This window comes from Xenia sp. Carnegie-2017, unplaced genomic scaffold (genome assembly GCF_021976095.1).
Source record: "Xenia sp. Carnegie-2017 unplaced genomic scaffold, XeniaSp_v1 HiC_scaffold_24, whole genome shotgun sequence".
Classification (NCBI taxonomy): domain Eukaryota; kingdom Metazoa; phylum Cnidaria; class Anthozoa; order Malacalcyonacea; family Xeniidae; genus Xenia; species Xenia sp. Carnegie-2017.
In genome coordinates this window covers 8,605,340-8,627,336 of record NW_025813487.1, presented here as the reverse complement: position 1 = coordinate 8,627,336, position 21,997 = coordinate 8,605,340, and the positions used below count along the sequence as shown (strand labels likewise).

The 21,997-nt window shown below is 34.2% G+C and overlaps 1 protein-coding gene across 1 annotated transcript in view; it reads right to left on the bottom strand.

The window, feature by feature from the left end:
- The window catches only part of LOC124450546, a 93,134-nt gene that overhangs the window by 21,501 nt on the left and 49,636 nt on the right, over window positions 1-21,997 (bottom strand). Inside the window, exon 7 of the mRNA XM_047001199.1 lies at window positions 9,087-9,640. Within this exon, the coding sequence (XP_046857155.1) occupies window positions 9,087-9,640 (554 nt within the window). The remainder of the gene's footprint in view (window positions 1-9,086; window positions 9,641-21,997) is intronic.

The following is a 21,997-nucleotide window of genomic DNA, read 5'->3' as shown; positions in this document are numbered from 1 at the left end:
GCTACAGTTGATGAAATTAATAGAAAAGATTTGTTTAGTTTGTAACACGCTCTCCATTAATTTATCTCATTTCCTCATTATCCTTATAACTTATCCAAATTTATATCTCTCATTGTTATTGTATCATAATACTTTTATAAACCCTGTATTTATTTATTTATTCACTCATACTGAAGATGGCATCATGAGATGTCAAAACATGTCTATTTTCAAAAATTAGTCGTCTATATTAAATGCCAAACAAAACAACTGGCATCATATTCTACAAATTCACTATAGCGACGATTGAAATTGTTGATCGTCTTGCTTTTATCTTGGATATACCAAGCAAAATGATTTAGCTTAAAGCACTTCGTGCATTTTTTCCATAAGTCTTGCATTTCCCTCGCTTGTGAGTGTAAGAATAAAATTTACAGTCTTTTAGTAGGGAGTTATCATAACTTAATGATTCTCTGCCAATATTCTTTTTTGTTTCTCGTGAATTTTATCTTCTGTATACTGTCAATATATTCTTTGCCTTTTAATTTCCTTTTGAAGTTCCTTCATATGTCTCTTCGTTTTCTCAGCAGCATGTCCATTTGTACAGTTTTCTGTAGTGTTGATTCTGGTTCTCTAAGTAGACGTTCACGAAGACGGTTATCATTAAGTCCACATATTATAATGTCACAGATGAGATCATCTCGAAGTATTTTAAACTTGCGTTCTGCACTACGCTCCTTCATACTAAAGTTTGATTATGACATAGGCATTTGCTATCTGTTATAAATATGACTGCGTTAAGTATTTAAGGTATAGTAGTAGTATATGAAATGTTACATACCAACTTCCAGAAACTACACCAGCTGTCCTACTTAGTTTCGGTTGGGTATAATTAGACAACATGCTGGAAAACGTGGAGATCCAATTGATTTTCCACTTGTAAATGTCCTAATAACTTTTTCTATCTTAAAAACCGACATGGAATAATTTTTGCAAATGTATATGTATATATGTATATATATGTTAGAGCTCACAGCAAAGTAACCAAATAAAATGACAAAGTACAATCAACATGTTCGACTGTAGTGTAGTCGACATACATGATAAGCAAAAACACAAAAACAAGAATATTGGTTTACTGTGAAATACCTTCATTGATAACCTAGTTGGTTACAACTAATATAACACCCAAGAAAAAAATTAATGCGACAGTTGAAAATTAAATGTGGAGAGTAAGATTTGTTTATTTTTATGGCTTGCCAAAAAAACATTTTAGCAACACTATCAAAAAAAAGTTATTGTACACTCAGACTTTAGAGGAGCCTTTAAAAAACTGCCACAAGCAGACCCGAGAAGCTCACCTTCCTTAACGCTCCAAAAACACAGGAAAAAGCATAGGGTATTAGATATAAAAACCGAACAGGGCCACCTCCCACAGAATGGATTAAAATTGGGATCATCATCATCAAAGTTCTGCAACGCGATCCACATCACACCAAAGTTTACAGATTTAAAGAATCACTAGAGGAGCAGAAATGTTTTCACTATTTAACATCAGTTGAAGAACAAACACTCGTATGCACTAATGTTAATGAACTGTTCATGATGACCAAATATACACCAGATAAAACTATCTCAACCAAATCTCACCAATAAGCAGCAATCCATGGCCCCCAAAACCACTTCCAGAAACGACAAAAGGATGGCGGAGACCTTCACCACTACAGACTGCAAAAACCATGAAAATATCTTTACCAGCGCAAACCATTACACCAACAGAACCAAACCTGCTCGAACTAGTAAACACAAGCACAGATTACTTGACTACAAAAAGGACTACAGTAGAAGCTTTACAAAATGAACGAATAACACATAGCTACTTATTGTCTGCAACTGTACAATTTTACATCTTCAAAAAATTTAGGGAGGAAGGATTGAGCATATTCATACTGCCCTTAGTTAATAAGGAGCGTGCACTCAAAATTTATTGTTTTCTATCTTGTGTATAAAAACAAAATCTTTACACTGTTTTTGTTGGAAACATTTGATAAAGATTCATATTTCGTAAAAAAGTCTCAGTCCTATAGAGAAAAATGCCAAAAATTCGATGTCGATAAAAATAAGATCATTTTCTTCTTTATAGCACGTCTTTTGGTTTAACAGCCGCTAGTGATAAATATGAAATAATTTATAGCAGCATTTTAGGTCAGAGATCACTGGAGTCACATAATTCAAACACACACACAACACGCAATAATTTTTCAACAAAACAATTTCTTTACGACTACATTCTATATTACAGTGCAAAATTAATAAAAGTCATGCAAATACTTCTTAATAAAATCACCTAAAGTTATTTCATTATATGTTTTTGCAAAATTTTTGACACACATATCAACTGCCTGTTCTTGTCCAACAAAATGAACAATTCATTTCCTTCAAATGGACAGTAATATCACATGTACATAGTTCCATGCAACAAAAAATCATTGACTAATAATGTAACTAGCCCACTCGTGTCAGTCGTGCTATGCAAATTTTTGAGCATCATCATCATTCATTTCTTTAGAATACGTTAATTTTCAATTTTTAAATTTGCACAGTAAAACTTAATGAGTTAACTGGCTACACTACATTTATTGAAGACACATATAAAAAAAGCCATTGAAAATTTTGAAAATAACCATTGAAACATCCTTAAAAAACTTAACTTCCTGAGAAAAACGTTCAAAGTGTCGTATACTTCTCATCGTTGTAGATTGACGTTACTTTCACATTTTGATGTTACTGTAGTCTAGACACACTATCTATATGAAACAAAGTAGACATGAAACTGTCACTCCAGGTTGAGGCATCGACAAAAATACTGAACGATAGCCCATTGGCTACAAAATCTTTGTAATCATGCGACATTCTTTTATTCTCTCTCACAAATGTTCAGTCACTTTAATTGTTTACAGTTTTTCAAGAACATTTGAAATTCCCTTGAAAACGGTTGTGTGGATGACCATTTTTTCACGTTCAGGTTTTAAAAGTGTTGTCAACAAAGTCAATAACCAATATCACAGTAAAATCACAGAGCCTTTGTCTTCCAGTTCTGCTCGCAGATGAAACTTTATGGTTTGAGAAAAATAGAAAACTATGCCACCAAGTGCTTTAGTAGATAAATTAGTCATTTCTTTAGTTTGAATTTAGACAGTGCAAATTTTCAATATGCTATAAATTAATAAATATCAAATCTCGTTGGACATCCATTTCCAGTATGCTCACTGATCTTTGAGTGAATAATGTTCTTTTAATTGTTTAACACTTTTAATACAAATACACTTTAATTAAGTTCACGGGCTTCGCTTGTCCAACAATACTAAGTTCTCTTTTGTCGCAGCCCATAAATGATACGATTGATTCACAAAGCACAGGTGTTCACAAAGCAAAATTCTTGATTTAAAATTTCTCAGTAAAAGTCATAGATGTGTCCCCGAACATCCTTTCACATACAGCACTGTAGCTTTTGTTCTTTCTTTATATTTGCAAAACTCTTTAAAGCTTTTGTTAACTTTTCTCGTTCGTACAATAACACATAGTTTGGAGTGTTTTTGAATCAATCAACACTTGTTTAACACAAAATTGAATGTCCATTATGAAGTCGATTTCTATTGTACATTTTACTTCTTCACATGTTTCTTCACATTTAGTGGTGCACGTGGTTTGGTTTTCTATGTAACTGCTTTAATATTTCTCGTTTAAATTTACTTGAGCATTATTCATACTAGTGAATGTATAGTAGTAAGACAGTGTAAAGTACAGAATGAATAATAGAGTGAATTTAAAATTATTTGGACTGTAATGTCATAGATATGAGCCTCTTTAAAGATAAATTTTAACAATACAAATAACTTGCCAAACAGCATATACATGAGCTTTGCTTTCAAAAATGTTCTACCTTCTTCAAAATAAATCCAGTCAAGATCTTTACGAACCACAATACACTGCACTTCCCATGCTTATTGTTAAAATTTATATTTAATTGACCCTCTCAATTGTGCAAGAATTGAATACGTTCGTGCTGACCTTTGACAAGCTGAAACCAAAACCTTTAACAGTAATCGAACGAAATACCAATATTTTAATACTTTATACAACATATTCTTCGACATATTCTCCAACAAATATTTAGACCGATTCGGGCAAAGAGTTTTTTGAAGAATATATCGAAGTTTATTTTGTTGAACCTGCAATGGAGTAAGTCTTTTAATGCCTTTTTTTTGTTTGTTAACAATTCTTGACTGAGACTAAAGAGAACAGTTATATCACTTTTTGAAACAAAACACACTGTGTCAAAGATTTTAATCAATTGTTTCGTTGTTTGCCAATTTTCAAACAAAAAAATTGACAACGTTAACAAACGTCTCTTTTGGCTAACATCATCATGTCCTCCTCACCTTATTGTCTATGTATGTAATCAACTAATTCCCAAGGAAGGGGTTCTTTAGCAACTGCTAATGTATTTAAAAGTGACTGAAATTTTTCTTTACTGATTTGAAATGAATCTAATTCGTCACTTATTCTTTTTATGGAAATTTCGTAATATTCATTGAGATCCATGAAAGAAAAATTGTTCAGACGTTAAAAATCTCTGACATCGATTTTTCATTTAATGTTAAAAACGTGTCTTTAAACATCTTTTCGTGTGCAACATTGTCGTTTGTTTTCTTTCTCTCTTCGTGCAGTAACACATGGTTGGAGTCTTCAATCTCAATGGTTAAATTGTTTATCACGATGATGAACGTCAATCATGAAGTCATTTTCTTATGGAGTTTACGATTTAACTTTTAACAATCAGTGACAAAGACAGCCAAATTTTTAATTTTGCTAGAAAAATATATGGCAAAGGTACCATTGCTTTATTATAAATTTACATTTCTCAAATGCATGAAGACGCAAATATTCATGTAACAAAAGTGACAATTGGGCTGTCTTTGTCTCAGTTAATAACTTAATAACATCGATGATTTGTAAATCAAAACGCAATAATTAAAATGTATCAAAAAATGCTTTTAGTGGAAGATAGAATTGATTAAATTACTAACAACTTGCTTTAAGTGTAAAATAGTAACAAAAAACGTGCCACGTGAAGTATTAAAACCATTCTGCTTCAAATAAATTTGCAAGAAAATTATGATTACATGACGTTTTAACAAAACATAATATTTAGGTGCAATAACAAACACTAGTTTGCCTTTTCTATTTTTGTGTGAAAAGATAAAAGTCAATAAAATAATTTCGTTGTACAAGTAAATTTATTGTCTCACACGAAAGTCCTTTTTGCTGTTGGTTTGCTTCATTATTGTTTTTCAATTGCCATCTTTACTTGATGAAGTTAAGTTTTCCTGCATGATTTCCAAAATTGTTGACATTGATGAAGATGACTACCGCTAAGGTTGTCGAAACGTCAGTCAACAACGATGGACGATCTACATCTACAAACATATAACAATACTCCCGAGTTCAAACCTTTTACTTTATTGTTGACATTATCGTCAAACTGCAGTCTCTTTACAGAAAAATCAAAGTTAGACAAAGGTCATTTTATAAAACCATAAGCAAACGGACTTAATTGAAATGTCAACAATGTTGGAGATCATGCATAAGAACTGAATGAAATTTTCTTTAAGATAATGTAGTTGACATGTCATGATCAAACATGGGAAGAAATTTTATCATCAAAGATCACATTTATTCCCGTGGCAAGATGATTTTTGCGCAATATATCGGGACAGCAAAGGAAAAACTAAAAAAAAGTTTGCGTTTACGACAGAAATAAAAAGTTGCAAGTGACATTTTATCACGCGGTCTTAGTAAAATGCTCTTAAAATATTTCAAATCAATCACTTGTAAGTTAACATTAATCATAAATCTACAATCAAGAAAGAAAAACTTACCATAGACTAAATTCTTAGTAAAACTACAAATAATTTGTAGGTTTTTGATGTCAAATACTTTCACATACAGTCCTGGGTCACCTATCAATAATTTATCTGCTGAAGGTGAAAAAGCAGCGTAAGTTTTACAGCGAATAATATCACGTGTGTACTTTCCAGCGTGTTTGTTCACGATGAAATTGGTGATTTCCTCCTTAATTACGTCATCCCAACCATTAACAAGTTTGTCTTCATGCCACATACAGTAAATTATCTGATCCTTAAATTCAACTTTAGCAAACACGTGATACTTAGAGCTACATGCAAATACGTGCACATTTTGATAATTTTCAAAATTCACTGATATTTCTTTTCGCTTGTTTTCAACATTGAAAAACACAAAAGAATCAGTTTTTTGACAAGCAAATGATATATCACTCACCTCAAAAATTTTGTTTGTACCTTTTAGTTCATCGAAACTATTAACATGTTTTGTAAAATCATTATTCCAAAGCTCAGGAATATTTTTTGCCGTGAGCAAAATAACTCCATTTTCTACAGCAACCATGTCCCTAACAAAACATTCCTTGACAACAAAGTCAAATGTGTTGCGATTGTATATACTTACCCTTGATGTTACTTCATTGCTCCGATACAGAAATTTTCCATTTAAGCAAAATTTCCTGTTACGAAAACTGTAACTGTTAGTTAAACATGCACGCGGTATTGAATAAAGATAAAAGTCAAGTCCGTAATTAAACAAAAGTACATTGTCGTTATACAAAATAAAATAATACATAAATAACATATAAAAGGAAAAGCTAGGTCCGTTGTCATCGAAAGGATCGAGAGGAAAAAACGAAGTTTCGAAATCAGGATCTAAGTCAGGAAGTTTCAAAACAGTGGGATTTACAATGAAAGGCTTTATCCCAAAAAGAGGATGCCAACAACAACACCAAGAATGAAGACCAACAGTGAACAACTTACTTGAAAAACTAGACGGTAAATGAACGCCGTAAACGAATGTTTTATAATTATTCGCTACATCAAATATTTGAACCACTTTTCTTTCCTCAACAACACACAAATATCTTCCAGAATTAGAAAAACACAGTGAGGTCACATTATTACATCTAATACTGCGTTTCTTCTCACCTTTCTTAACTTCCCATACTGTCAAAGTAACTAGTGACCATTGTGTACTTATCCTTAGAAAAACATTTGTCCGTAAAGAACTTAGAAGTAGAATCATCACAATGGAACGGACTGGAGAAAATTTTACCATTAATATCTAATATCTTATTAAGCTGGGAAGCAAAAATCAAATCTTCGAACGGATGAAAGACAACGCAAAATTCTCCCTCTTTAAATTGCTTAAACTGACCATCAATATTTTTTATCCATAAACATCTGTTTGTTCTCAATGAAAAAAGTTGCACGACGAATCCATAATAACCACAGACGACGTAATCATGATTTCGTGAAACATCAACAGACTTCAAATTTTGATTTAAACGTAATAATCGAGCCTTTACAAAACCCGTGTCTTTGCACTCTAGATATGGTGAGTCTTTGAAACGTGTTTGAAGCATTGTGATGGCTTGAGACGAAAGATCTTTGACGTCGTTGGCAACGTTTTGTAAAAAAATTACTTTATTGCCTATACGCTTAGAGTACGTCATTACAGAAAAAACTTCATTAAATAACAATCGAATGTCCTCAGAAATAAGAAAGTACACATCATGTGCGTTGAATAGTTTAAAATTTTCTAAAGCACGACGAGAGTCAACCAAAATAGAAGCAACTAAAACTTCCAAGTCAACAAGATATTTACCAACATTTTCAACGATATAATCATTATCAGAAATATCAAGTAAATGAAGCAACCAATACTTAACTGAATAACTCACTGACGCATGTTTAATGACGTCATAGTTTACACCTTCAGCTTTGAGGTTATCGAAAGATTTTAAGCAAAATTCTAAAACAAGTCGATGACCACAAGATGTTTTTACTGAGTAATCATGTTTTCGATCATCCAAAAACCAATCATTTAAAGATTTGTGAAAAAACGAAACACATTCTTCTCCATTGGTAACAAACAGACAAGAGATAATTTTTCTAACCCCAAGTGATATGTAATTTGAATTCAAACAAAGAACGTCATCGATCATTTCCCAAGGAAGAGGTTCTTTAGCAACAGCCAGAGCATTTAAAATTGACTGAAACTGTTCAAATATAATTCCTACTTAATCTTGTTAAGCAAATTTTGTAATATTCACTGAGATCTTTTGGTATTGAAGTATTCACCAAATCCTGACTTTTGACTTCACTGGTAAGAAGTGATACAAGCAACATAAGTCCGTCAGTCTTTTCTGCCAAAATTTTTTTCAAACCAGGAATGCTGTCAGTAGAGCCAACTCTTTCTTCAATGATAAAATTAATATCGTTTAAATTGCGCTTATCTCTGCAGTTAATGAACAGTGGATTTAATTTTTCAAACTTATTCAAAGCAACTTCGTTAGGTCTGGTTGTAATTACAAAGCGAAAACAATGCGGAAGTTTGTGCAAGTGATTAGCAATAATATTAGCAAGGTCATCTCTTTCTGGATAACCACATTCATCAAGAGCATCAAGCACAACTAGCATTCGCTTGGGAACTTCTGAGATATTATTAAACAACTCGGTGAAAAGAAGGGAAAATAATCCTTCAACATTCATGTAATTCAAAGGCTCACACAGTTGACCTGAAAGTTTTTTCACAAGAAGTTGTTTGTAAGAAGGAAACTTACGACTAATTTGCATCGCTAAAGATTGAAGAAGTACATTGGCTTTATTGTAACGACTGTTGTTGTGTTGAAAGAAATGAGCTGCAGTCAAATATTGTGGATAACGTTTACATAAAGTAGCTGCAATTACAGACTTTCCCATGCCAGCAACAGCAGAAATAATAAATGCACGATTTTGAGAACTGTCGTCTTCAAACCAAGCCAAAAACTCATCAAAAACCCATTCCCGAGTTCCCTCTAAAAATTTTTCATTATGATGTCTAATTTCACTTTCAAAGTTACAACTTACAAGGTGACGTTTCATTTCTTCCTGATGACTTATCATTTCTTCCTGTTTACTTTCAATTACACACAAACGATTCTGTACATCAAATTTGAATTTGTCCCATTCTTTCACAATTCTTTCACATTCTTCATTACCAAACAACTCATTTTTCAATCTATCTATTTCTTCCTGACTTATTCCTAAACGAACTAATGGTTCGCTTATTTCCGCCAAATGATATTCAAATTCATCAAAGCTTAGTGAAGTGTCAGGTAAGTGAGCAAAACGATCATTACGAAATAACCTGATACGGGTAATATCTGCTTCAGTTGAATAATCAGTGGGGTCATTTACTGACGTCCATATTGGATCACGAGGTGATTTTAAACCACAAATATTACGCAGTAGAATACAAAGTAAAGTAATGTCAAACTTATTTTCATTTGGTAATATTGGAGGATCTGGATACAGTTCATCCCACTGATGTGGATGGATTTGTCTATTCTTTAGACTTGAAAGTAGTTGCGCATTTTCGGGATCATTTAAAACATAAAATAAATCAGTACCTGACAGTTGTTTCCTCAATGTTATTCTTAAAGCTTCTGCACCAACATCAACAATTAATCTCATCAACTTAAAACCATTAGTTTTCTTTTTAGAGCTCAAGGCAGTCTCCATGTCGCTACCTGTAGAAAAAAAGTAGGTAAGACTTCCATGGTACAAATTCATTGTGATTATAAAGGAAAACCTGCGGCCAGTTACATGAAGGCAGAATAGTTTTATCCATTAGATAGCAAATTGTTTTGAACTTTTACAAAATCTCTTAAAAAGGAATAATATGTGATTTGTACTAAGCAATCATTGAAATATTGCTTCTAAGATTACAAAATATCTTTCCCCTAAGGAAAATATAAACACCTTTTTCTACAAGTTTGAAAATTTTACTATCCGACGAACAATGCTATCCAGGCTTCATGCAACCGTCCCCAGATGTACAAGGTACATAAAAATAGGTACAAGTGTGTACATGCGGGTAGCCTTGACCATAGTTACATTACATGGAACAAACAGTAGTCAGTAGTCCAACTGCTTAGTGTTGTATTTTTCATTAAGTGAAGTCTTGAGGCCATTCCCAAGGTCAAGTCCCAAGGTCATTCCATAATAATAAAATATGAGAAATAACAAAAAATATTTTGATGTCAAAATGCCACAAAATAATCAACGATAATGGTTCGGATTTTGACTCCAAAGTATGGATGATCGGAAAGACACAAATTCTAATCTCATCTTTTTTAAGCCCTGGAAAATTAGCGTTCTTTTGATACGGCAAACTACTAAACTGACGCTCCAAATCCTCTCGTTTTAATCGAGCCGAACAAAGTGTTGAAGCAATGGAAGGCTCAAATACGCGCTTTGCTTTAAAACCCAGATATTCCGTCTTCGCTTGGCCTCGTGTCTTTTATCATTATAAGGCATAGTGTGAAGACTCATAGGAGAGCAAAGGCTTGACTCATTCGTACAATTGGCTGCAACGCAACTATTTACCTTTTTTCTGCTTTTACTAGTGCAAAGGCAATGCTTTTAGACGCTTATAGACTTAAGTTGTGCCTCAGCCAGCATTGCCTTGATAGCATTTAAATACACGACTCGTGTAACACGTGTACCTTGGATGACGTCAGAAAATTAGCTAGTTTCAGACTCCTCATTATCACGGACATGGTTCACAAGAATATACGACTTTAGTGAATTTAATGCTTTTACAAAAATCAAACGATTTGACCAAATTCAAAATTTTTTCCTCATCGAGGCTTAAAATAATCGACAGATTTGATATGCTAAAAAAATTTTTGGTAAAAGGGACACTTTAAGACTCACAAGGTAAAATGACTATTATTTTCACAGTAAAAGAATATAAAAACGTAAACTTTTTATCAGTCAGGCCACACCACATATAGTATAATTTATAGAGAACATACAGTAGATTGCATTGAATATTTTTGTGACATGCATATCTTATTTTGCAAGTGACTACCATAGTGGCGGTCAGACACTACCACTTCTTGTCCAATAGGTGCACTGAGCTGGCAAACTACACCATGTAATATAATTATATATACAGCAGTAAGTTGCACAGAAGTGGTCGTACTGTATATTCTCTATACTGTGGTTGGGGTGGCATAAACATTTGGATATAATGATCCCTAGACGACAATGGTTTTCAAAGGAACTTAACACATGTAGCCTAGATTATGCATACATAATATGATCTCCAAATTAACAATCATCCTACAGTCCTGCCACAGTTTTTTTGCTAAAAAAGGGAGTGTGTCAAGAAGTCAACAAAAGTGATGAAAGCAATTAAAATGGTCAACAACACATTGTAATAAGAAAACGAATGAAAAATTGGTAGGCATAATTTTTATGAGAGTTGACTTAAAATTGTGTAAAAGATGTAAGAATCTGTACGCCTATGACCAAAACCATTTTTCATTAGTTAGATTATTATTCTAAAAAAATTGGCAAACTACATGAAATAGCTAGCAATAAAGACATATCTTATACATAAATTATTATGAGCCCCCACCCAACAATTATTGATCAAAAATATAACGAGCGACCACACCTTGTCCACAATCATTGATCAGTTATAAAAGATGAAGAACAAATATAAAATATTGACTTTAGTATGTTATTTCAGTTGCAAATCAACACATATCAACAAACAAGTTTTATCATATCAAAGGTTCAATATATGATGATGTACGTTACTAAGTGATGAAAACCCTCTAAAACGATCATTTTAGGATTAAACGATGACAAAAATAACTTTCGAACATAAAAATATCAAGTTAAGCACAGTGATTTAATGTTCTGCTTCAATTATATTCATTTTCTATACAATGTTTGAAACCTAACTTGAATATCTCGTTTATGTTTGATGTAATTTATGGTTTGACAATAACCATGTTTAAATGCTTATGAAAAATAATAAAGCAAACTAGTTTTAAGTCGAATCATACCTACATTAGTCAAAGTCTTAAGTAAATTTTAACTGAAAAACTGTCTTTTCTACAGCAACTACTAATATATATATCACTCACATGCTTATTATATCGACAATGACAAGAGAAAAGAAGCATTTATGTATTTCAACTTTAAGGAAATCGATGTCATTGTTTGCTACTTGAGAACGATTAAATTTGATGCAACTGTTAGTTTATTACATAGTTTTCAGACAAATTTTCGGATCCTAGAAAACGGATCCTGTGAACACAAAAAAGTGAGCCTTAGACAGACTGATACGTCCATCTAAAAATCGTATTAAAAAAGAGCTTGTTCTATTTTCATTAAACAAGATCAAAGAAAACTGACTAGTCAAATTACATAGATTTGAGAAAGACAAGTAAACAAGAACAAAATACGAAAAATATATCGATAAATGTTCTGGATAACACAAATATAAATATCTCAACGAACATAATTATCAACAAAATTATCCGACCGTTTGAGCAAGTAACCAAATTAAAGTCGGAACCGAAACAATCAGATAGGACAAATCGGATCGAGTTTACATAGTTTATTCCATAGTTTTCAGACAAATTTTCGGATCCTAGAAAACGGATCCTGTGAACACAAAAAAGTGAGCCTTAGACAGACTGATACGTCCATCTAAAAATCGTATTAAAAAAGAGCTTGTTCTATTTTCATTAAACAAGATCAAAGAAAACTGACTAGTCAAATTACATAGATTTGAAAAAGACAAGTAAACAAGAACAATATACGAAAAATACATCGATAAATGTTCTGGATAACACAAATATAAATATCTCAACGAACATAATTATCAACAAAATTATCCGACCGTTTGAGCAAGTAACCAAATTAAAGTCGGAACCGAAACAATCAGATAGGACAAATCGGATCGTGTGAACGGGCCTATGTGCATAACAAATGCAAGTCATGAATTTTAAGGGCTAAGAATATATTTTAGTGTTAACAGCAGAGAACGCTGATTCTTAGAGAACATAATGTACATTCAAATGTGTATATACAGAAATAAAAAATCCCCGAGAATTCAACATAAACTTTTTCTACGAACATCTACTTTTAAAAGTGCAATTCTACTTTATTTTACCCGCTACATTTAACCTGCAACTTGAGAAATAGTTTCACTTTTTCGGGCAGAAAAATAATGTATAGATAATCTCTATGGTACAGAGCTTATATGCTGACTATATTCACATGTAAAATAAATTTTTGCGAAGCATTTTTTGATTGATGTTTTAAAACAGTTTGGTTTTACTTTCCTACAATTTGGCACATGGAACAATTTAAACACAAGAAACGATGCTAAACATTTTCATGATAATTTTCCTAAACACCACCACATGAAAAGAAGGAAAATTTTAAGAAGATTCGTGTTTATTCCCCTTATCCATGTTTATCCCCACATACGTGTTTCATCGCAACCCAAATTGGACTATATACCAGACAGACAGTACATCCTACTAAGTACAAGTTGCTGTTACCAGTCGTTTTACTCTTTGATTAAGTATCTAGTCTTAAATTAATACGAGATAGCATTGTCCAAATGAGCTTTAAAGGTTAGAAAAGATGTAAATAAACGTGTCATTAAACTTAGGTCAAATTTACAAATATAATACTAGAAAAAATACATAAATTTAGCTCAGTAAAAACTTTCACTGCTTTCCATTGTATACAAACACGAATTATATAAAATAATGAAGCAAAGTAGTTGATTTTTGTGATAGAGCAACTATGAAGGCTTTATTGTTATTCATTCGTTTCTTTGTTGCAATTCTAAATGTCATCATGGCATGTACAAGTAAGCACAAAAATATGTATAAAAAATATGCATAAATATGTATTCATAAAAAAATAATATGAATGAGTCAAATATCTAAACATGAAGCTTGTACATTTATTGGTAAAATCAAAATCACATAACAATGCCCCTACTTCTTATCAGACGTGTGTAAACAGCTATCAAAATTATAAGACAGTTATTGCCTCAATCCATGTCAATAAACTTATTCGCACTGTTAGTATATAATTCATCGTGAATATCCCACATGATTCAGATATCATTCCTTTTGTAAGTTGTTAGGTTTACCCATTTAATACAATGTTCCTAGAGCTTGGTTAGCAGTTAGATCATTTTAATGTGTAATTTTTACTATAAAATGTTTGATTTTGAACTACATGTGTATTGTGTAATGGTGAAGGATGAATGTGTATGTTACGTGCGTGGTCCCGAAAGAATAAGTATTAATTTTGGTTCTATTTCCACACGCAACAAAGATAGTGTGAACCAGTTATATTTCTTAAACAATTTATTAATAAAGCGTAAATATTAAAAGTAGATAAGTGTCTTAATAATTATATCAATAAGTATGAGTAAAACTTATCTCCTCTGTCTGAGTACAACCGCGAGTCTTTATTCTTGAGCGTTCGTGAGTCCAACAATGACTCACAATAGTTTTCCAATAGATTAAAGCACAGAAGCCAAAAGATAGTTATGGCACAGAAGCCAAGATAGTTGTTTGGTAGATTGTAGCTTGTCAACCTACTTCGGTAGGCTATGCCTCCTAAGTTTCTCCTCGTAGCTTGTGCTCGTAGGTTGTCCTCGTAGGTTGTACTCAGTGGTCTAAACTACTGATATATATATCATATCTAATGGGAAGTATTGTGGTTTTGTGACCTACATCCCATACGCAATACAGTATGTTACAGCAAGATATAGTTAACCACAATAACAACAAATGCGGTTGCGGTTCTAAAGTGCTTACGCATGTAAGCAAGCTTCTAGCGCATGCAAGCAAGCTTCTAGATAACGTTCTAATTAATTGTATATGAAATTATAATATGACATTAAAAAGATGTTACATGATAATACTTGCTATCATGTAACACCCTCCCTCTTGGAGAAAAAGAAAGCACACAAGGGCTTTCTTTTAAAGTCGCAATGTTATAATGTTCTACGGTCGTGAAAGACAATCTGCAATGAGGTTGTCACGTCCCTTGATGTGACGGATTTCTATGTTGTACTCCGACAGTATAAGACTCCAGCGTAAAAGTCGTTGATTCTTTTGACGTAATTTATGCAGAAATACCAATGGGTTGTGGTCGCTGTATACAATCAGGGGTGTGTTGTTGGATGAGACATAAACGTTGAAATAAACTTTTTCGATGGTGGAATAGTTTCGTTGGTTTACATTAAATTTTCTGGAAAAGTAGCAAACTGGATGATCTATTCCCTCGTCATCTTCTTGTAGTAACACTGCTCCGGCAGCTGTATCACTGGCATCAACTGCTAGTTTAAATGGACGTGAAAAGTTTGGTGCAGATAGTATGGGTGAGCTTTGCAACATTGCTTTCAACTGATCAAAAGCTAACTGACATTGTTCTGTCCAGGAGAATTTAGCGTTCTTTTGTAATAATTTCGTCAATGGTTCAGCGACTGAAGAGAAATTTGGGCAAAACTTGCGGTAGTATCCTGCCATACCGAGAAAACGCATGACATGTTTCTTGGTAGTTGGTTCTGGAAAGTTGGCTATAGCTTGTACTTTAGCATCAACTGGTTTGACTTTACTTTGACCCACGATATGTCCTAAATAAGTCACTTGGCCACAACCAAATTCACTTTTCAACAAATTGACTGTTAGATTAGCTTCGCTTAAACGTTGGAAGAACTCGTGTATAATCATTAAATGTTTTTCCCAAGTATCACTGTAAATTATGACGTCATCAATGTAACCGTCACAACCGTCAATGTCAGCAATGAGACTGGTGATAAGCCGTTGAAATGTTGCTGGAGAATTACGCATGCCAAATGGCATAACTTTGTATTGAAAGAGACCATGTGGTGTAACAAAAGCTGAAACTTCTTTAGCACGTTCAGTAAGAGGAATTTGCCAAAATCCTTTCAGTAAATCAAATTTAGAAATATATCTAGCATTTCCAATTCGGTCAATACAATCATCCATCCGTGGAATCGGGTAATTGTCAGGTTTAGTTACGTGATTTAGTTTTCGGTAGTCAGTACACATGCGGTAACTTCCATCGGGTTTGGAAACAAGAATACATGGTGAGCTCCAACTACTTTGACTAGGTTCAATGAAGTCATTCTCGAGAAGGTAGGAAATTTCTGTATCAAGATATTTCTGCTTTGTTGGATTAAGGTGATAAGGATGCTGCTTCATGGGAGTTGCGTCACCGATGTCTACGTCGTGAGCAATTTTATTGGTTCGTGAAGGTACGTCAGGAAACAAATTTGGAAATTTGGCAACAAGAGTTTCTACGTCTTCTCGTTTTCCTTCGTCAAGATGACCAAGTTTTAATTTCATATTTTGTAGGACATCGGAATTGTGTAGTTTGGTCGACTCAGACAGATTGCAGAACTCTATTCCATCAGCATTGTTATTGTTTAAACTATTATTTGTTTCTGTCTCAACTGTGGTTACCACTCCTACATCATTCTTTCCCTCGGTACATTCTCTTTCATAATACGGTTTTAACATATTTACATGACAAAGTTGTTTTGCCTTGCATCTATCAGGGGTGACTATTACATAATTGTAATCATTCTCTTTCGTTTCAATAAGATAAGGGCCAGAGTAACGCGATTGAAGAGTATTCCCAGAAACAGGAAATAATGCAAGAACCTTATCTCCCGTTTGAAAAGTACGACTGGTAGAAATCTTGTCGTATTAGCGTTTCATGCATTTTTGAGCTGACATAAGGTTATCTTTTGCTAAATCCCATGCTTTTGAAAGTTTAGTTCGAAACTTAGAAACATATTCTGAGACATTCAATGATTCACCACCGTCATCAAGTAATTCATCCTTTAAAATACTAAGTGGTCCCCGTACATCGTGACCGAAAACAAGCTCGAAAGGACTAAAACCTAAGGATTCTTGTATTGATGATCTTGCTGCAAACAAAAGAAAATGAACGCCTTCGTCCCAATCTTTTTCAATCTCAAAACAGTATGTGCGTATCATGTTTTTTAATGTTTGATGAAATCGCTCAAGTGCACCTTGGCTCTCTGGATGATATGCAGTGGACTTGTATTGTTTGATGTTTAACGCATGCATTACCTCTTGGAAAATTGTTGACATAAAATTTGATCCTTGATCCGACTGAATAGACTTTGGCAGTCCAACTAGCGTAAAATATTTTGTTAAGGCTTGAATAATTGTCTTCGTTTTTATGTTTCGTAATGGTATAGCTTCGGGGAATCGAGTGGAAGCGCACATGATAGTAAGTAAGTATTGATTTCCCATTTTAGTTTTTGGTAATGGACCAACGCAATCAATTAAAATACGGCTGAATGGTTGTTCAAAGGCCGGTATTGGTTTCAATGGTGCTTTTGGAATGATCTGGTTTGGTTTTCCTATGACTTGACATGGATGACATGTCTTGCAAAACTCAGCCACGTCCTTACGTATTCCTGGCCAATAAAAATGGTGTGTGATTTTGTCATAAGTTTTGTTGACGCCTAAATGTCCAGATAATGGATTATCGTGTGCTAAACTTAAAATATCATTTCGATAGATTTTGGGTACGACTATTTGGGTACGAGTCAACCATTCGTCACTTGGTGAAGCAGAGGAAGGCCTCCACTTTCGCATTAAAATATTTTGTTTCATAAAGTAAGAGATCGAATCATTTGTTGCTTCGTCTTCATTTGGGGCATTTTGAATCAGGGCAGCTAATTCAGGGTCATTCCGTTGCGCAGTAATCAAATTAGATTGGAAACTTGTTTTATCATTTCCCGAAGAGTCGAAAATTTGCGAAAGAAAAGTTTCCGACAGATCGAGATCATGCTCTGTATTTTCTTTATCGACCTGTTTGGCCTTTTTCATTGCTCGTGTAACCGCACAAGATGGATATAAACTTGCTATCAAATCCTCTGAAGGATTTGGCTCTTCTGAACTCACTGGCTTATCGCTTAAAATTGGATCTACACTAACTTTACTTCCTGCGAGATCGTTTCCAAGGAGTAAATGAATCCCATCAAACGGTAATGCGTCAATGATGCCTAGTTGCACCTCCCCGGAAACTAAACTTGACCGCAATTTTATGTTATGCAATGGGATGGCGGTGTATTTGTGTGGAACAACTCCTTTTATTAGGGCATTTTTACCAGAATAAGAGTGTGTAGAAAATGGTTGAGTTTTAGTTAAAATTAAAGACTGAGAAGCACCTGTGTCTCTAAGTATCTTAACTGGATACATTGGCGAATTATCATCAGCTAAAGAAACTGATCCATCAAAAACAAATGGTTGGAATATTTTCATAACGGGATTAACATGCTCAAGTGGCTCCTTAACTGTAAACAAAGATGTTTTATGATGATTTGCATTTTTTGACAATAAACCCGTGGGTTTATGCTGTTGTTGTTGCTCTTTACGCTTTAATTCAAAACAGTTTGACATTACATGTCCTTCACGTCGACAGTATCCGCAGATTATAGGCTTAAATGGTTTTGGTGGTCTTTGTGGTCTAAACGTGGGTGTGTAACGAGATCGGTTGTTGTTTTGAAAATTACGATCGCAATATTGAGGATTCTCATTTCTACTGGTGTTCAAAGGATTGCGGTTTTCGGGATGATTGCGAAAATTTTTAGGCGGAAGTTTGTCATCTAAATTGACATTGCTATGGTGTCGAGAATGATTTTGCAAGTGCACTCTGTTTGTCGAATATTTATGTGTTAAAGTGAACTCGTCTGCTAATCGAGCGGCTGTTGTTATGTTATCTGGTTTTTGCTCGTTAATGTATGTGCGTGTGTCGTTGCTTAAACATCTTTTGAATTCCTCTAAAAGCAAAATTTGGCGTAGACGTTCATAATCTTTTTTTATATTTTCTGATAAACACCAACGATCGAATAGTTGTTTCTTTTTTCTGCGCAAATTGAATGTACGTTTCTTTTAAATCTTTGTCTAAATTACGAAATTTTTGGCGATAAGCTTCGGGTACTAACTTATATCCTTTCAGGACGAGTTCCTTAACGGTGTCGTAATCGGAGGACATCTCATCGGAAAGTTCAGAGTAAATATCTCTAGCTTTCCCAACTAAAACACTTTGAAGTAACAAAGTCCAATATTTTTTTGGCCATGCACAATTTTTTGCAACTTTTTCGAAATGTAAAAAAAATTTGTCCGCTTCCTGTTCCTGGAAAGATGGAACCATTCGAACGTGTTTTGTAAAGTCAAAATAATGACCTTGAATAATGTGGCGTGGGTAAAATCTGTGCAGTATCCTAGCTTTTAATTCTGTCCTTCTTAGATTTACAAACATTATTTTTATTTTAGTATGCGTTTGTTTTACTGGTTGCTAGAGATTGTATTAGGAGAATTTAAACGAAGAAGTTAGGGCAATCAACTGATAAAAGTGCAACGAGCGTTTGATATTGATATTGCAGTAATTGATACCACAAGCCTATCTGCCTATAGTGGTTTAAATTTATTAACTTATGCATTCAAGATGCGATGTGGCACAACATTTTTAGTTGTTTCAGGCTTACCATAACCGGTTTACTGCTGAAAGTTGCGTATATAGGTAGAAGTGTAATTATTCAATTACTCTGTAGGAGTTCAATGAACATATACTATAAAAGGAAGCATGATTTCACAAATTGCCATTACTGCATGAAAATCATCGCCAGATGATCATGGAGGAAAAAGAGTATCTAGAGCGTTTACGTGTTCGAGCCATCAGAAAAAATGTAAAGGCAAAACGTTTGCTGAAAAAAGTTCAGAAAGAAATCTCTAAAGATAAAACGGATATTTCAAAAGTGTTAAAATGCGTAAAAAAATCAACGAAGTTGTTGCAGCAAAGTGTTGAACTTGTGGAAGAAAGAAACAACATAAAAAATCAAACTAAAAATGATGAAAAATCTGTTAACTTTGTGCTTGAAAAAGTTTCGGAACGATATGTTCGTAAATTTGGTGCCAAGTCGTGTATATTCCGTGCTAAGTTAGACGATCTATCCGTTCGCGATAAGCAAATAAAAGTCAAAGACATAATGGCTGAGCTCGATGGCTTGTTTGACGACGCCATTCGTCAGGTGAGAGTGACACAAAGCATCTTTTTAATTTTTATGTTAATGTCCGCAGGTAAAAGAACAGTGTGATTTTAGAACACCATTGGAAGATCGGCTTCGTGTAATGATTAGAACGGATGCTTTGAAAACACCAATCAGCACTAAGCTTCTTCCTGCCGCTGAAATTAACTCTAACAGAATTTTGGGTGAAATTACAAAAACTTTGCAGAGTAATGAGAAGATTCCTTTGGACAACTCGTTTATCATCGACCTTATTTGTTTGTAAATGATGATCGTCCAGGTTAATAAAGTCCTGAGAAGGACTGTTTTTGATGTTGTTGACTGACGTTTCGACAACCTTAGCGGTAGTCATCTTCAGAGTCAAATGAGGAGTAAACGTCAGGTTAGCCGTATTTATTGTCTGGTTCTTACGTCATTGTATTGTGTGTACAGGAAATGTGCAGGAAATGTGTATTGTCATGTGGATTAGTGTGAAGTGAAATATTTTATTTTTAGTTGTGATGTGTGATTTAGGTGTGACGTTTTTAGTTGTAATGTGTGGGTGTAAATTGTGTATTGTCATTGTGAATTAGTTTGAAGTGTAATGTTTTTAGTTGATCGTTTGTTTGTATTGTGAATAAGTCGTTTGTAAGGTGCCGGTAATTGCTGTGATCTGTTCAGGGGGGTTTGTTCCAAGTTGGTATACCAACTTTCTAATGTAAGCCGTTGTCTATAGTCAGTACTGTAAGTGATGCATTTTGCCGAGTCCCAGTCAATGTTGTGCTTTGTGATTCGGTGATGTTCGGCAATGTGATTAGTTTTGTCTTGTTTCTTAGTAGCTCGTTTGTGCTCAGTAAGTCTTATGTTTAAGTTCCTGCCAGTTTCCCCGATATAGGAGGCGTGGCAGTCGGAGCAGTTTATTTTGTAAACTGCACCTTGTCGTTCGTTGGGTTGTTCTTTGTCCTTTATGTTCGTTAGTACTTGTCGTAATGTTGTGATTGGTTTATGTGCGACACGTATGTTGTATGGTCGTAAGATACGCGAGATAGTCTCAGACGTACCTTTGATGTAAGGTATCGTTGCTGTTGTCACTGAGTTGTTCGTTTCGTTGGGTTCGTTGGGTTTGTAAGTGTTGCGTTTGATAAAGTCAGAGTTATAGTTGTTTTGTCAAAACACGTTTGAGATAGTTGTTTTCGTTTTGTAGAGCGTCCGGTGAATCACATATGATTTGTGCACGTCTTGTTAATGTTCTGATTGTGGTGGCTTTGTGTGATGTAGGGTTGTAAGATGATTGGTCTAGTAGTCGGTCAGTATGTGTTGGCTTGCGATAAACTGTTGTTCCTAGTTTTGATTGTCATGTTTTACCAAACAGTCGAGAAAAGGAAGAGTTCCGTTTTCTTCGACATCTTTGGTAAATTGTATGTGGCTGTTCTGTTTGTTGATGTGAGTATGGAAGTCATCAATCTCGTCTGCATGTAGTGCTGTGATTGTGTCATCTACGTAGCGAAACCAAAAAGGTAGTGCATGTTTGTAAGTCATGAGTGCCCGTTCCTCTATAGATTGCATTACAATTTCAGCAACTACAACAGAAACGGGCGAGCCCATTGCTGTCCCATGTAATTGTTTGTAGTGTGTTCCTTTGTATTGGAAGTAAGTCGAGGTGAGGCAGAGCTCTAGTAACTCCATAATGTCTTCTGTCGGTAATGGCAGTACGTCCGTGGTGTTTGTAATGAGGGTTTTTGTACAAGTAAGTGCCAGATTAAGTGGAATACTGGTGAACAGTGATTTCACATCAAAAGACACTAGTATATAGTTGTCTGGTATTTGTATAGTGCACAGTTTTTAATGAAAGTTTCAGTGGATTGTAGCTTGTGTTTTGATTTGTTTGTAAGTGGTTGCAGTATGTTAGTCAAGTACTTTGAAAGTTCGTAAGTAGGCGAACCACAGAATGATACAATTGGTCGCATGGGTATTT